This window comes from Manihot esculenta, chromosome 17 (genome assembly GCF_001659605.2).
Source record: "Manihot esculenta cultivar AM560-2 chromosome 17, M.esculenta_v8, whole genome shotgun sequence".
Taxonomy (NCBI): Eukaryota; Viridiplantae; Streptophyta; class Magnoliopsida; order Malpighiales; family Euphorbiaceae; genus Manihot; species Manihot esculenta.
In genome coordinates, this window is record NC_035177.2 from 26,170,331 (window position 1) to 26,184,406 (window position 14,076).

General features: G+C 32.7%; 3 protein-coding genes across 3 annotated transcripts; 1 reads left to right on the plus strand and 2 right to left on the minus strand.

The window, feature by feature from the left end:
- Positions 1-1,092: 1,092 nt before the first annotated feature.
- On the plus strand, positions 1,093-8,418 carry LOC110605045 (floral homeotic protein AGAMOUS). The gene is made up of 9 exons (XM_021743343.2): positions 1,093-1,258; positions 1,639-1,891; positions 4,768-4,849; positions 7,174-7,235; positions 7,409-7,508; positions 7,624-7,665; positions 7,762-7,803; positions 7,911-8,077; positions 8,180-8,418. The coding sequence occupies exons 2-9, from the start codon at positions 1,665-1,667 to the stop codon at positions 8,181-8,183; spliced, it is 726 nt and encodes a 241-aa protein (XP_021599035.1). The 5' UTR covers positions 1,093-1,258; positions 1,639-1,664; the 3' UTR covers positions 8,184-8,418.
- A 229-nt stretch (positions 8,419-8,647) lies between these two features.
- On the minus strand, positions 8,648-10,304 carry LOC110605044 (GDSL esterase/lipase At1g29670). The gene is made up of 5 exons (XM_021743342.2): positions 9,989-10,304; positions 9,780-9,904; positions 9,357-9,602; positions 9,038-9,284; positions 8,648-8,954 (listed from the first exon to the last, which is right to left on the minus strand). Exons 1-5 carry the CDS (start codon positions 10,239-10,241, stop codon positions 8,776-8,778), a joined length of 1,050 nt encoding a protein of 349 aa, XP_021599034.1. The 5' UTR covers positions 10,242-10,304; the 3' UTR covers positions 8,648-8,775.
- A 1,352-nt stretch (positions 10,305-11,656) lies between these two features.
- Positions 11,657-13,161, minus strand: LOC110604899 (GDSL esterase/lipase At1g29670). Its single transcript, XM_021743187.1, has 5 exons — positions 12,918-13,161; positions 12,653-12,777; positions 12,314-12,559; positions 11,990-12,236; positions 11,657-11,895 (listed from the first exon to the last, which is right to left on the minus strand). Exons 1-5 carry the CDS (start codon positions 13,159-13,161, stop codon positions 11,657-11,659), a joined length of 1,101 nt encoding a protein of 366 aa, XP_021598879.1.
- Positions 13,162-14,076: the final 915 nt, after the last annotated feature.

Sequence of the window (14,076 nt, forward strand, 5' to 3'; positions counted from 1 at the left end):
ACATGAAAATGTATATTTGAAAATTAAATATTTTAGTAGCGAATTTTAGATATTTAGTGGCGATTTTTATTTTTACTAAAAGTCGAATTTTTTGTAGTGAGATACCAAAATATTGAAAACCAATATTTCAACCAAGACTTCAAGGGCCGAATTGAAAGGAAGAACAAAAAAGAAAAAAAATAGGCAGTTATTAGGAAGTTAGAGATCTTGGAAGCCTAGATCCAATGAAACTTGACAGAGTTCTAGTGTCTTACCCTCTTGTTGCTATTGAGGACCAAAGGCTATGAAGAGGCTAATGTCCCCCCGAGATAACCGATTCCGATAATCTTTCTTTGATTGCGTTTGCATAAACAACCTTTCAAAACACAACAAGGAAAACACACCCTATGAAACTAGAAAGAACAAAAAGCCTCCCAACAACTCACTCTTAAAAGCCCTAGTCCTTACATACCAAGGATTTTGTTACGCCCATTCTCTAATCTGTAGAGACGGATATGACCATAAAAACCGATAGAGTTCCCCCTAATATTTATACATATGAACACATTTAACCTGCTATTAGATTTAACTAGGATTAAAGAAGAAACAAAGAATAATCGCATTTTGAATTGAACGAACAATGATCGTAAAATTATTATCTTAATTCTATTTATATATCGCGGTTTAAAATTGTCAATTTATATTTTTAAATAAATAGATGAATGTAATATAATTATACAAAATTATCAATTACTTATTAGATGTTATTTATATATTAAATAACAAATAGGAGAAAAAGAGATTTGAGAAAATTTACAATTAATTTCCTTTTAATAATAATAAATAAATAAACAAATAAAAGAAATGTGTTGCCCGCTCAAGTCCCTTTCTCCTTTCTTTCTCAGTGTCCTATGAAAAGGAGGAGAAGGAAATGTATGATGGACGGTTATCGCTTGGAGTCTGATTCCCAAATTTAGCCTCCTCTCTTTTTACTTCTTCTTCAATATACACCACTCAAAAAAAAATTTTTTAAAAAAAAGACGAACTGAAAAGAAAGAGAGAGATACAGTAGAGTAGCTAGGAACAAGTATTGTAATGTGGTAGATTAATAATGGATGAAGGGTCTTTTTTTTGCTTTATAAATGCTTCCCCTCCTCTCCTGTCACTAGCTTCCTTCCATTTTCTCCATCTCTCTAACTCATCAGATTAATTTGTAGAACACAAAGAACACAGAAACCCACAGCTTTTCTCCTCAATTAGTCCTTTATTTCCTCCTAAGGTTAGTTTTCCATAGCATTCATCAGATTCTGAGACATAACTCTCATAATCTCTCTGCTTTTTGCTTCACTTCTTCTGGGTTTTTAGTTTTTTTCTTTGATGCTTTTCAATACCCAGTATTCAAACATATAATTAATTTAATGTTTTCTAGTTGATCACTCTCAAGTTACAAGAACTGAAATTTCCAAAATTTTCTTTGCTTTTTCTTCCCCCACTAGTCTTCTCACCCTAGGTTGAAGAAATAGCAAATGAAGTTTCTAAATCACTGAAAATCCAGAAGAAATTTGTGCTGTTTCTTGAACTTCACTGTTATCAAAAGAATATATAGATATATGCTGAATATGTTATTGATTATAGTGATTATTTCTGATTTTGTTTTAGGATCAGCTTTGTAGCTAGCAGCTGCCATGGCATACCAGAGCGAGTCCAGGGAGACTTCACCTCAGAGGAAAATGGGTAGGGGGAAGATCGAGATCAAGCGGATCGAAAACACCACAAATCGTCAAGTTACTTTCTGCAAAAGACGCAATGGTCTGCTCAAAAAAGCTTATGAATTATCTGTTCTTTGTGATGCTGAGGTTGCTCTCATCGTCTTCTCTAGCCGTGGCCGCCTCTATGAGTATGCCAACAACAGGTATTTTCAAAGGCAGTTCTTTTTTTTTTTCCTTCCAAAGAATTCCCCTTTCTTTTTCTATTCATTTCTTGATTTCTTTATTGGTTACTTTAAATAAGTTGGGATTATTTTAAGGAGGAAAAATGAATAACTGATGTCAAGAATTTTGATTTTGCTTCTGGAAACTGGATCTTTGGTTGGATTTCAAGTAAGAACATAATCATTTTTTTGTGTTGCAGTTGTTGATTGAGTTTCTTTCTAACTAATTAAGATTCACTTGTCCTTCTTTCTTTCTTTCTTCTGTTTTTCTTTTTCCTATTAAATGAAATTTAGGATTTTTTTATTGAAAATTTTTCCTTTTTATGATGTAAACTTTTATTTTGTGTTCTTGGTTTGGTAGATACATAGATCTGATGCAATAGATAGAAATAGAAGAATTGAAAGATAGTAGTATGGGAGTAGAAAAAAAGTAAGGGTTTACAATGTAAGCAGGTCTGTGAGATCAGCTTCTTCTCTCCTCCATTGTTGTTAAATTTTTCAGTTTCCTTTCTCTTTTCGTCTTCCATTATTCCACTTCAACTCTCTCTATATCATCTACAAGGCTAAAGAGAAGGCCTATGGCAAAAGATGTCATCTTCCCATTAGTCCAAAACCTTCCGAATCCCCTTGACACTTAATAACACGTCAGCTGCACATCAAGAGAGTAAACGTACAGTGTCAAAGTTAATGAAAGAAAATTGTCAGGGAAACCCAACAAACAATAAGCAGGTTAGGGTTTCAAAACCCAAATGGGTTCTTCTGAAAACATGTTAAACGTCCCTTTTCAAACCAATCACAGCCAAATCAGGTGACCCCCAAGCACTCCCAAATTAGGGTTTTTCCCAAATCCACACGAAATTTCCCCAAAATCTGAGTTTACACCCACGTGGGAAAAGCAAAAAAAAAAAACCATCATTATGGTCAAACGTAGCCCAAATTAGGGCTTCATAAGCTACCACACAGGACTATCAAATTTGTACCTAGGAACAAGATGATCCTTCACAACTAATCAAAAAGTTATTTAAATTTCACTTGGGTTTTTTACCTTTTGTGTTTTCAACTTGGTTACTGGTAATAGTAACTGGTTAGGGTTTATCTTAATCAAGATCAGTAGTTATTGTTGTTGCTGCTATGTAGTTTTGTCTCAGCAACAGAATCTTTTGTCACGTCACACACGATTTTTCTGTTCTTGAATACTGACAAAAGGGTTTGTGTGTCATGATTCCCTGCTACTGAACCCTAATTTTATCTTCAAATGTTTAAAAATGAAATAATCACATGCCCATTTCTTCTTCTGCTGCTTCTTCTTCTTCTTCTTCTATCTCTCTCTCTCTCTCCATTTATCACTGACATTGGTTAAATTCTTTCACATAGTAAAAGATAGAGTCGGGCCAATGAGAATGGATGAACCATGATGATGCCACTGTTTGGGATTTTAGTGTGTGTCTTTCATATTTGATCAAGATCTTGCATATTTATCAATATATTTATATTATGCCACTTCTTTTTGAAGAAAGAGAGAGAGAGTGAAAGTGTTCAAAGGAACAACGTACGACAACTGGGAGCCAATGGGAGAGTTCTATCCATTCTGGGGTCTTTTATGCAACAGGAAGCGTACACTATAGCTGCTGCCATTGGCCGGCTCTGATACACTCAGAGTTTCAGTTTCAGAAAGAAAAAGTCTGATTAATTAATATTATATCATCACCTTTTTACCACTGGATATATATTACTGAAGGTGGGCAATAGAGTTATCATTTAGGATATTATCTATTGTGTAATAAGCATGTGACACATGGAAGAGATTTGACCCTAAATATGGCCTAGCCAATCATATTATAGGACACAATGCCAGCTTGGCAGAGACAGCCAATCAGTAGCTCGACGAAGTTAAGGTATCAGCAAAGCAATTGAAAAACGGGCCTTTTTATGACATGACATGTTATAATGTTTCACTGTCATGAGTATTATGGCAATATTTTATTTTAACAATTAAGAGCATTGAGCGAGTAATCAATATTTTGTTTTGTTACTCAGTTGGCTTTTTAGGTTTAGGGTTTCATGACCGGATGAGTAAACCGAGAGAGTTGGCTTGATTTGATTAGGAATAGCAACCGATTGGTATTTTTGATATCCGAACCGACGGAATAGAATAAATTTAAATAGTTATAATCGGGTTTAGAACGATTTCGGATTGGATTCAAATTTTATGAACAGGTATCCATTATCCAAATTCATAAAAAATATATTTTATAATAATATTTATAAATTTTTTATATATTTTTATTTAAAAATTAAAATTTAAATATTTTTTAAAAATATTGAATTTTTTAAATGAAAATTATTAATAAAAAATATTTTTTATATAAATTATTAATTAAAATATATAAGAGTAAATAAATTTGAATTTTATTTAGATAATAATAATCTGGTTTGGACGAATTCGAGTAGTTTAGATTAATTTTTAATCGAATTCGGAACGAGTTCATGTTGCTAATTTAAATCAAAAAATTTGGATTCATGTAGTTTAATTTTCGCAAATATCTACCCATTTACATCCTTAGATTTGACTGTTTAAATGTCCAATCTAAAATTAAGACCAACTAAATTTAGGTATAAAAGTAATTATGATTGGCCTGCTCGCTTTTGTTAATTATCAAAAAATTTCATTCCTTCATAAAATCCCTATTACATGCAATATTAAAGCATTAATCTTTCCTCTTCAAGATTGGAGTAATTTGCAGATTTATTTCCATGGCAACTTTATTACAGAAAGAGGAGCGTTAAGCATTCTCGATTTATGTGCTTCCCATCATCAGAAATAGACGTTTAACGATTTTTCATAATTCTGATTACAGTGTTAAATCTACAATTGAGAGGTACAAGAAGGCTTGTGCAGATTCGTCCAATACTGGATCTGTTTCTGAAGCAAATGCTCAGGTACAAATAGATGTGTATGTTCATGTTGTTATGATCTGTTTTCTTATCTAATTGCCTCTTCTAAAAATGAGAAAAAGAAAATTATCCTATTAGAACATTGTAAAGCATTTCATTTCTCTCGCTGAGACTTCTGAATGGTATCTGCACATAGCTCAGTTAATTAAGTTCGCTATCTTTGGAGATTATCCAGCTTATAGTTGATATGGATCGCTACATGTAGACCAGCGTCGAAACTATTAAAAATAAATTCTTACTTAAAAACAAAATTTATGATAATGGTAAGTAGAGTCGATTCATTAAGTAAATTAATTTTATTGAATGAATAAAAATAAAATAGAATAGAATAGATAAGGTTTTAAATATAGAAAAATAAATAAAATCAATTTAAAGAAAGAAGCAATTAGATTGAAGAGAAAGAATTAAGATGAGAAACATTCAGTTTTAGCAATAATTTTAATTTCTATTTTTATTAGTTGATTACAGATATAAAATAATCTCAATTTAATAATTTATAAACCATTTATAGATATCGAAAACATTTCTGATATCTAATCCTTTCTCATATTTTAAATTAGTTAAAAGACACCGGTTAACTAACTCTAACTCTGTTCTCTTGGACAACAGTGGAGATACTCCTAGGATTTAATCAAATTATTTCATTAAGAATTAAAAGGAATTGATTCCAACTAACAAATGCGAGACACTAAATTCATTTAATTAGATTATACTATTTTTTAAGAAAGTCATACGCAACCTAATTCACAACTCATTTCAGTTTAACTAAACAATTACGAGTTTAATTAACCTAAATAGCAATCTATCATTCTATCAATTGAGCAATGGTGTAATGACCCAGTGACCGGACCGTTACCGGCGCTAGGATCCAGATCGGCTTAAGGCCGCCGGGACCCGTAGCAAGCCTACTATGCATTCTGTAAACCTGGTAAGTCCCATACATGATCAACAATTTCCATAAAAATTTGAAACTTTACATCTACCAAGCTTAACCTGTGCATGCACACAATCTCTGTAAACATAAATCTCATACTCGAGCCCTCATCAAATGCTCTAGTTGGGAAAACATGTAAAAACATTTTGAAACACCTTTCTTTTACCCTTCTAGATAGCTCCGACATCCTTAAATTTCGGACTCCAACGGAGATTCCGCCGGAAAGTAGAAATTCCGACGCCGGGGTCTAGCCGGGTAGTATAAATGGCACCTTAATGCAACAACGAACAGAATAATAGTAAGCAATAAATACAGGAATAATATAAATACCAATAATAATAAGTAACAATAAAATCACATCAATCTCACAATCAATTAAACTAAAACTTTAATTATATTTTAATTGAAAATAAAAAACTTATTCACACATATTCATGCCTAAAAATGAGAGATGAAAGGGCTAAGAATGAGAGATGAAAGATGAGATGAGATGTCAGATACACCAGACGATCTTCTTTTTATAGTGTTAAGAGTCTTAATTTAACATAAATACAAGTAGCTAAAATTAAAGTCGAGTATACTGTTTATTTCTCGAATTTGAAGCTAGACTTTGTTCGTCAAGTATATTATACTCATAATATAGTCCATAACACAACTGGTCTGAAAATTAGAGTTCAAGTATGACTCTATACCTTATCTTTTTATGAATTTGGTTGTGACCACGTTTGAATGGAGAGTCCAAATTAGATTTTTCACTTCTTATTTTTCAATCTTATTACATAATAAAATTTAAACGAATCAACCTGTTTTAAATCCTATTTTAAATGAAATCAAACTCAATATTTAAGTATTTTAAAATATTAAAACTACATAATTATGTATATTATCACAGAGTATGACCAATTGTTACTAAATTTTCACTTAACATCTCTAGTACTCCTAGATTTCGTTGTATTAATTTGGTCTATTGGTCTCAGATTAATACTGCACTTAAAAATTTCAGTGATATGTTAGCTTAAATGTGATATGAATACTATATCACAAAACATTTATAGAATGCTCATGGTGTTTGATGAACATACGTGGAAAGCAAATTTGACTAATATATATATGAATTTCAACTTTGGAGGATGCTATATTTTTAAAAAATTGCAAAAATTCTTTTAAAAAATCATTGTTTTTGTTTGGAATTACCCTGATTTTCCTGGGATCCAATGCATACTTAATAAGGATAGTATCCTTGAAATTATGATGTGATGAAGGTGTAAATCATTATATATTATACACCATAGCAATTATGCATTCATATGATTTTATGAATTTCTTCATAATTATTAATGAAATATTTAATGTGCCATTTGGAATGTTATTTCAGTACTATCAGCAAGAAGCTGCCAAGCTGCGTGTGCAAATAAGCAATTTGCAGAATTCAAACAGGTAAACATAGATGGCCTTAATCAATAATCAACATAATTGTCAAGCTCCTGATGAAGTTTGATGGTGATCTCCTGATATTTCTCCTGGATTGTTCCCTGGGGATTCTTGAGCAATTATTTCTTTATATGGACTTCTGCTTTAGTGCATCCTTTGAACGGTGATACTTTTTCCAGGCATATGCTGGGTGAGTCGCTTGGAGCCTTGACTGTGAAAGAACTTAAGAGCTTGGAGATCAGATTAGAGAAAGGAATTAGCAGAATTCGGTCCAAAAAGGTACTTAATATTCATGCATTATTGATATGAAGAAATGTATTCTCTCTTTGTTGCTATCTCTTGCACGGCTAATAACACATATTTTTCCCTTTTTGCTCTATAAAATCGTTTTCAGAATGAGCTGCTGTTCGCAGAGATCGAGTATATGCAGAAAAGGGTATGCTCATTATGTTCTCATTTTCCCCAAGCTTTCTTCTTTGTTGAATATTTATGATTGAGATAATTTGTTTACATAAAACAATCCCGAATGCAGGAAATTGATTTGCACAACAATAACCAGCTTCTGCGAGCCAAGGTTGATCTCTCTCTCTCTCTCTCTCTCTCTCTCTCTCTCCCTCTTGTTTATCATCATTTGCTTTAGTAGTAGAACGACTACTAAATGGGTCACTGCAAATGTGGCAGATTGCTGACAACGAAAGGAAGCAGCAGAACATGAATATGATGCCAGGAGGAGGTAACTATGAGATCATGCAATCTCAGCCATTCGATAACAGGAACTATTTTCAAGTGAATGCGTTACAACCCACCAATCATTACCCACACCAAGATCAGATGGCCCTTCAGTTAGTGTAAGAATTAAACATCCTCGTACATTATCACCAATCAACATTCACTTTATTCACTTTTGCAAATGTACAGACATATACTATATCACCTGTGTTTTTGTGCAGGTAATATGCTTCCAGGGCATACTTTAATTCTATTTTTCTGAGAATATCAGGTATATATTTCACCTGCTGAAAGCTGCAATGATGCCCTAATTTTCTAGCAGAAATCAACCTTGTTGCCTGAGTAATTATGGAATCCCTAATTAGTATTATATATCCCACCATGCATAATTAGCTTTGTAATCCAACTTAAGACATATTAGTATTATTGCAACTGAAGGATTTCTTTTCTGGATGTTCAAAACTTAGATTCATAACTAGTTCAATTAACTTATATTAATTTCTTGTCTCTTGTCTTATATATATAATACTTCAAAATTTTACTTTCATGAAAAAAAATAATAATTTGAATCTTGGTGAACTTTTCAGACTTGTTTTTATAATTTTTTGGACTCAAATGCAATGAGTAAAAAGTTTTGGTGATTAAATAATAATTATACAAAAATCATATAAAAAAAATATTCAAGCGGATTAAAGTGATGCAGATGAATTTTATTATGAAATAAATTGACATAAATGATTGAATAATTAATATACATGATACATATAATTTATAAATTTCTTTCTCCGACTATGGTGTGATGAATATCTATAAAGCTTCAAAGGATCTTCTTCAGAGATAGATATGAGATTCCTGCACTGAGCTTGTTTGCGATTTCACTAGGGTGAAAATCATCCCAGAACAAGTGCAAATTCCTGTGATCACATGGAACTTCGGAAGGGATGCACAGGCCAAATTCATTTACCTTACAGCAACCCTTGATTTTAATCTCAAAAGCTGAAACATGCAGAGAGAAAATTAGAAAAACATATATATATAACATAAAACTATACTAAGAATTTTAATCTCAGTGGGTCTACCAGGAGAAGCAGCATATTCTGAGACAATTCCATAAGTGTTCATGTAGATAAACTGTGCCCCAAGTAGATTCCTGTTGAGCTGATCTACGAGTAGTTTAAGCCTATTATTGAAGAGATTGGCTGCTTGGTTCATTGAATCCACACATAAAGAACCATTTGTATCATAAGTAGCAATAGCTCCTGGTGTGCAGCCTATAGGTCCAATTCCAGTCAAGGCCACCTTTCTTGCTCCAGAATTGTACAATGTCTAAACAAATAATAAAAAACCATTTTTAAATGAATTAGAAATACTTAGGATGATTAAAACTTTACTACTGACCATAATATGTTGAGAGTAATCTTCCATAAGAACTTCAGCATATTGCTCCGGAGTATACTGGCGGCTGGTATTGTAAAATTGTGGCAAGAAATAGTTGTTAATGTAATCATTGCTTCCAATTACAAAGGAATAGAAGCACTTGCTTAGGTATTCTGTAGCTGAATCTTGGGTTCCTAGCAGATCAAGTATGTGGGATATGGTGACTTGGTGATTCTGCAGCTGGTTCTTCAAGTCGATGTTTACACCCTACAGAACGGAAAAATATGTAGTTTCAGCTTACAATTTCTACATATGGGAAAAACTTACATGAACTCAGTCTACCATATTCATGTGTCTTGAGTCCATGGTGGACAAACTCAGCTAAAAATTTCTCCTCAAAACATATACCATTGACGAGAAAGGAAAGGAAAGTGAAAATTTTACCAATTGCTTGCCAGTTTCAGATCGAATTCCTGCAGAACCAGATGCATAGTTTACACCTTTAAGTATTTCTGAGCCCTTAGCACTTAAAAACGATGGAATGAAGTTGTCAAAGCCCAAGAGTTCACCTGCACATGCACAAAAAAAAAAAAAAGAATTGGTTCATTTAATTAGCTAGCACTTGAGAATTGTGCAAGAATAACTTATTTTACCTATTACATCAGCAGTAGTTCGGCCATTACAAAACCTTCCGGTCGGACCCTCCGGGAAGTCAATCCCGTACGGCGGATAGTTGACTTTCGCATTAGTTGCAAGGTTGTTATTATTGCCGCTATCCACCAAGGAGTCTCCAAAAATGAAATAACAAGGCACTTTGCTTTCGCCATTAACAAAATACTGTTTCAAGCTTCCTACTGCAAACACAAAAATACCCAACAAATGTAGAAAAGCCCTACGTCCGGCCATCGTGAAAAAAGGAAATATCAGCAGAAGAGAAATGGTTGGTGCCTATAGCAAGCTGAAACGAGCTAGCATTATATATATATATATATATAAATTGAATCGGAGCTGAGAGGAAAGAGATGAAAAAGAAGAAGATGGTTGATGGTACAAATATAAAATTATTGTTGACATTCTCGAAAGATGTGTGAAGAGAATGATGAGATCTGAACTCAAGATTAATGGAATATTAAAAGAGGGTGGCTCTTTGCGTGTATGTTCTTTGAAAAAAAAAAATTATATATCGAATCACGATGGACCAATTCAATCCCAAAAGATTATTATATTATTAAAAAGAAAATACCCTGTTAAGCACGATATTCTTATTGTTATTAAAATTAATTAGAATCCCATGGGTTAAAAAAGAAAAAATAATTTAAAAAAAAAAGAAGCAAGCTTCCTTTCAGACTCAGTAGGGCATTACTTTATTCAGATTATTTTAAAGCAAAATCAATTTGGTCGGTGGGAGAAATTTTAATTTAATATATAAAATTAGAATTATATAATATTATAATAATAATATTATAATACATCAAAGTTACAAAGCTGGTGTGCTTATTACATCCAATTTTTCTTGCAATTTGATGATGAGATCCATAAATTAATGAATCTTCCATGTCCTTAAGAGAAAAGAAATTGAACAAAACAACAAACATTAAACACATCAAACTTGACAAAAGAACTGTAATAACGATGACAACAGAAACAGAGCACTTCTCCAAAAATCTTCAAGAAGTTAATTAAGTTTCTTTCAAATGGAAAGGCTGCAACTTGCAGATGAAGCAGGACTAAATTGCAGATATCAAATGGATAAGCTGTTGGAAAAACATCCATGGGTTTTAATCTTTTTTGACAGGGAAGACAATAGGAAAACAACTAAAACACGTAGGGATGCAAGAAGGTGACTTGCGACATAAATTTTATATAATCAAAACTAGCACGGCAGATGCTCATCTCTTACCAACCTAATTTCACTGCTTATCATATTTATCACTTATCCATTAATATATTCTTATCAAACTTAATTTTAGTTATTAAATAAATAATGTATCTAGACTAATTTGTAAATTAATTTATTCTAACATAAGCATGGGAAGTTTTCTATGCCTCCCTTGAATATAGCAGCTGACTGGCTTTCCCGTCAGTGCGTGGTCGTAGCGAAAGGTTGAAGATGAAGGGGGCCACCATTGATGGGCCGGTTCATTCTGAGTATGGGCAGTTATAGTTTGTATCAAAATGGAAAAATTTTCCAATCACTAAAAGGTTGATCGTCTCAATTATTGGGTAATTAATATAAGTAAAGACAAATAAAACGAAATTACGAAGAATACATATTTTACAACAAACGGTTAAATGGGCAAAAAAAAAAAAGGAAAAATCTTTTAAGTGGCTTTCGGAGCTGCAAGATCAAGCTGAGCTAAACTGCGAGCATCCATAGGAAAAGTATCGGTAGGCATCTCAGCAGTGTAAGTTCTTGTTGCAGTAATTACGTTCATGGCTTCAGTTGGATGGAACGAGTCCCAGAACAAATATTCTGACCTTTTGGCACAAGGTGCTATGTCTGCGGCACATTGTCCGAGCTCGTTTACTTCACAGCACCCTGATGTGAAATACTTCAAACCTACAAATTAAAAAAATTCCATGCACAATAAATTATCATGCTGAATAAAAAATTTCGGAAAAAGAAACAGACAGGAACTTGAAACTACACTTACCAAGTGCAAAAGGGTCCTGAATCACCATCCCTGTGCAGTTGATATAAATGAATTTCCCATCAGCGAACTTTTGATTGAATTGATTCACCAGAGCCACAAGCCCAGTGTTGAAGAGAGCAATTGCTTGGTTCATACTAATTACACAAACTGTGGAATTTGTGCCGTACAAACGCATTGCTTGTGGGATGCAGCCTATGTTTCCCACTCCAGACAAGATAAATTTTCTTGCTCCATTATTGTACAAAGTCTGGAAATAATCATTGAGAAAAGGAAAAAAATAAACTCATGGGCACTTGTAAGAAAAATATATTCAAAGAAACTAACCGTTATTTGCTCAGAAAACTGGGTTACAAGAGCTTTGGCATATGCGTCGAGAGTAAAAGTTTTGCTTGTTGGGTAGCGTTGAGGCAAGAAGTAATTGTTAAGATAATCATTACTGCCCAATCCAACGTAATATAAACACTTCTTTAGCAGATTGTTCGTTGTTTGATTATCGCCTGAGGCGCCAACCATGCGGGAGATTGTCGCTTTGTGATTTTCTAATTGCTTGTTAAATGGGATATTCTCACCCTGCAAATTAAGGACAATATATATTACTTCATAAATTTGTTTAAAAAAAAAAATTAATACCTCTCAATTCATGCAAATATAAAGAATTGTTACCATATGTTGACCAGTCTCGTCACGAATCCCTGCTGATCCTGATGCATAATTCACTCCTTGGAGCAGCGCTTGATCACTAGCAGATGCATAGGGTGGAATGTGATGACCAAACCCCAGTTTTTCAGCTGTCATTTACATTCATTACTATCATAATTTTCCAGTTATTTAATTATTTATTCGCTTCAAGTTTAAACTCCTGTCGGAGCTAATTATATTGAGAAAAAAAAAAAAAAAAGAAGAAGAAGAAGAAATAGCATGATTATACCTAGGACATCGGCGGAGGTTTTGCCATTACAGAACCTTCCGGTGGCGCCTTTGGGGTAATCAACCCCATAAGGTGGGTAATTGACTTTAGCATCAGTTGGAAGTTTGTTGTTGTTACCGGCGTCAACTAAGGAATCACCGAAAATGAAAAAACAAGGCACCTGCGGCTTAGGTTGTCCATCAGCCCAACGTAACTTGCATGCAACCGCCAAGACGAAGATCACAACCCATCTCTCTCCGACCATTTTTAATCAACCATGCAAAACTAGAATTCAAAACCAGAAAGAGAGAAACAGGAGATAGATGAAAAGCATCAGATGGAAACTTCAAATTTGGTACTTTTGGGGCAGTAGACCAGCCGCAAGACTTGGGGTTTCTCCTGGCTACAATTTTTTTGCGCCAGCTTGTCTGAAATTATGCCAAATTTAGCCAAGAACTCGCCACGTTCTTCCTCTTCTTTATTTCTTTCTCTGTTTTTATAACCAACCAAATTTAACGTTTCAGGTCTAATGGCTTCTGGCAACCTTATAATAGGTGGATTCTATTTAGAGATGACACATATATAACATGGAGTTTAATATGAAAGCTCTACCTATATTTCCATAATTTCTAATCCCTAATCGTTAATATTAATTTTTTATTGCTTTTAAAAAAAAATTGTATTATAATTTTTAAAAAGTTTCCCTTTTATTAAAACAAATTATTGCTATAATTACTTTTAAAAAAATTTAATATTACTATTTTTTAATAAACTTAATAGCTTTTCATATAATTTCTTATAAATTTTTTATACATAATAAAATTGATTTTCGATAAAATAACTAAAAATAAAAGAAAATCTTTCTATGAATAGCAAAACTCGTCATTTTTTTATATTAAATTTTATAATTTTATTATGATTTTGATATAAATAATTAATTTTTATTTAAATTTTAATTTTTTGTATTTAAACAGATTTTAAACCGAAAATATAAAATAAATAAATAAATAAATAAAACTATTCCAGAATTTCTAATTGAATGGTACAGTTTTATCTAAAACTTTTATCTAAATTTGATAGGATAAATTAAAGGATTTTTATTTTGTCAGCAGTACAAAGTTCAAAAATACAATCAAATCAGATAAAGTCAGCATACGAGTATTATATTTATTTTATTTTT

Bases quoted from the DNA above. Each gene is read 5' to 3' on its own strand.
- LOC110605045 (XM_021743343.2), top strand. From the start codon at position 1,665: ATGGCATACCAGAGCGAGTCCAGGGAGACTTCACCTCAGAGGAAAATG. The intron at 7,666-7,761 runs GTATGCTCATTA...TCCCGAATGCAG, and splicing joins TCGAGTATATGCAGAAAAGG to GAAATTGATTTGCACAACAA. The intron at 7,804-7,910 runs GTTGATCTCTCT...CAAATGTGGCAG, and splicing joins ACCAGCTTCTGCGAGCCAAG to ATTGCTGACAACGAAAGGAA.
- LOC110605044 (XM_021743342.2), bottom strand. From the start codon at position 10,241: ATGGCCGGACGTAGGGCTTTTCTACATTTGTTGGGTATTTTTGTGTTT. The intron at 9,905-9,988 runs GTAAAATAAGTT...GTGCATGTGCAG, and splicing joins AACTACTGCTGATGTAATAG to GTGAACTCTTGGGCTTTGAC. The intron at 9,603-9,779 runs GTAAAATTTTCA...TCCGTTCTGTAG, and splicing joins CTGAAACTGGCAAGCAATTG to GGTGTAAACATCGACTTGAA.
- LOC110604899 (XM_021743187.1), bottom strand. From the start codon at position 13,161: ATGGTCGGAGAGAGATGGGTTGTGATCTTCGTCTTGGCGGTTGCATGC. The intron at 12,778-12,917 runs GTATAATCATGC...TGTAAATGACAG, and splicing joins AACCTCCGCCGATGTCCTAG to CTGAAAAACTGGGGTTTGGT. The intron at 12,237-12,313 runs GTTAGTTTCTTT...GATTATTTCCAG, and splicing joins AGTTTTCTGAGCAAATAACG to ACTTTGTACAATAATGGAGC.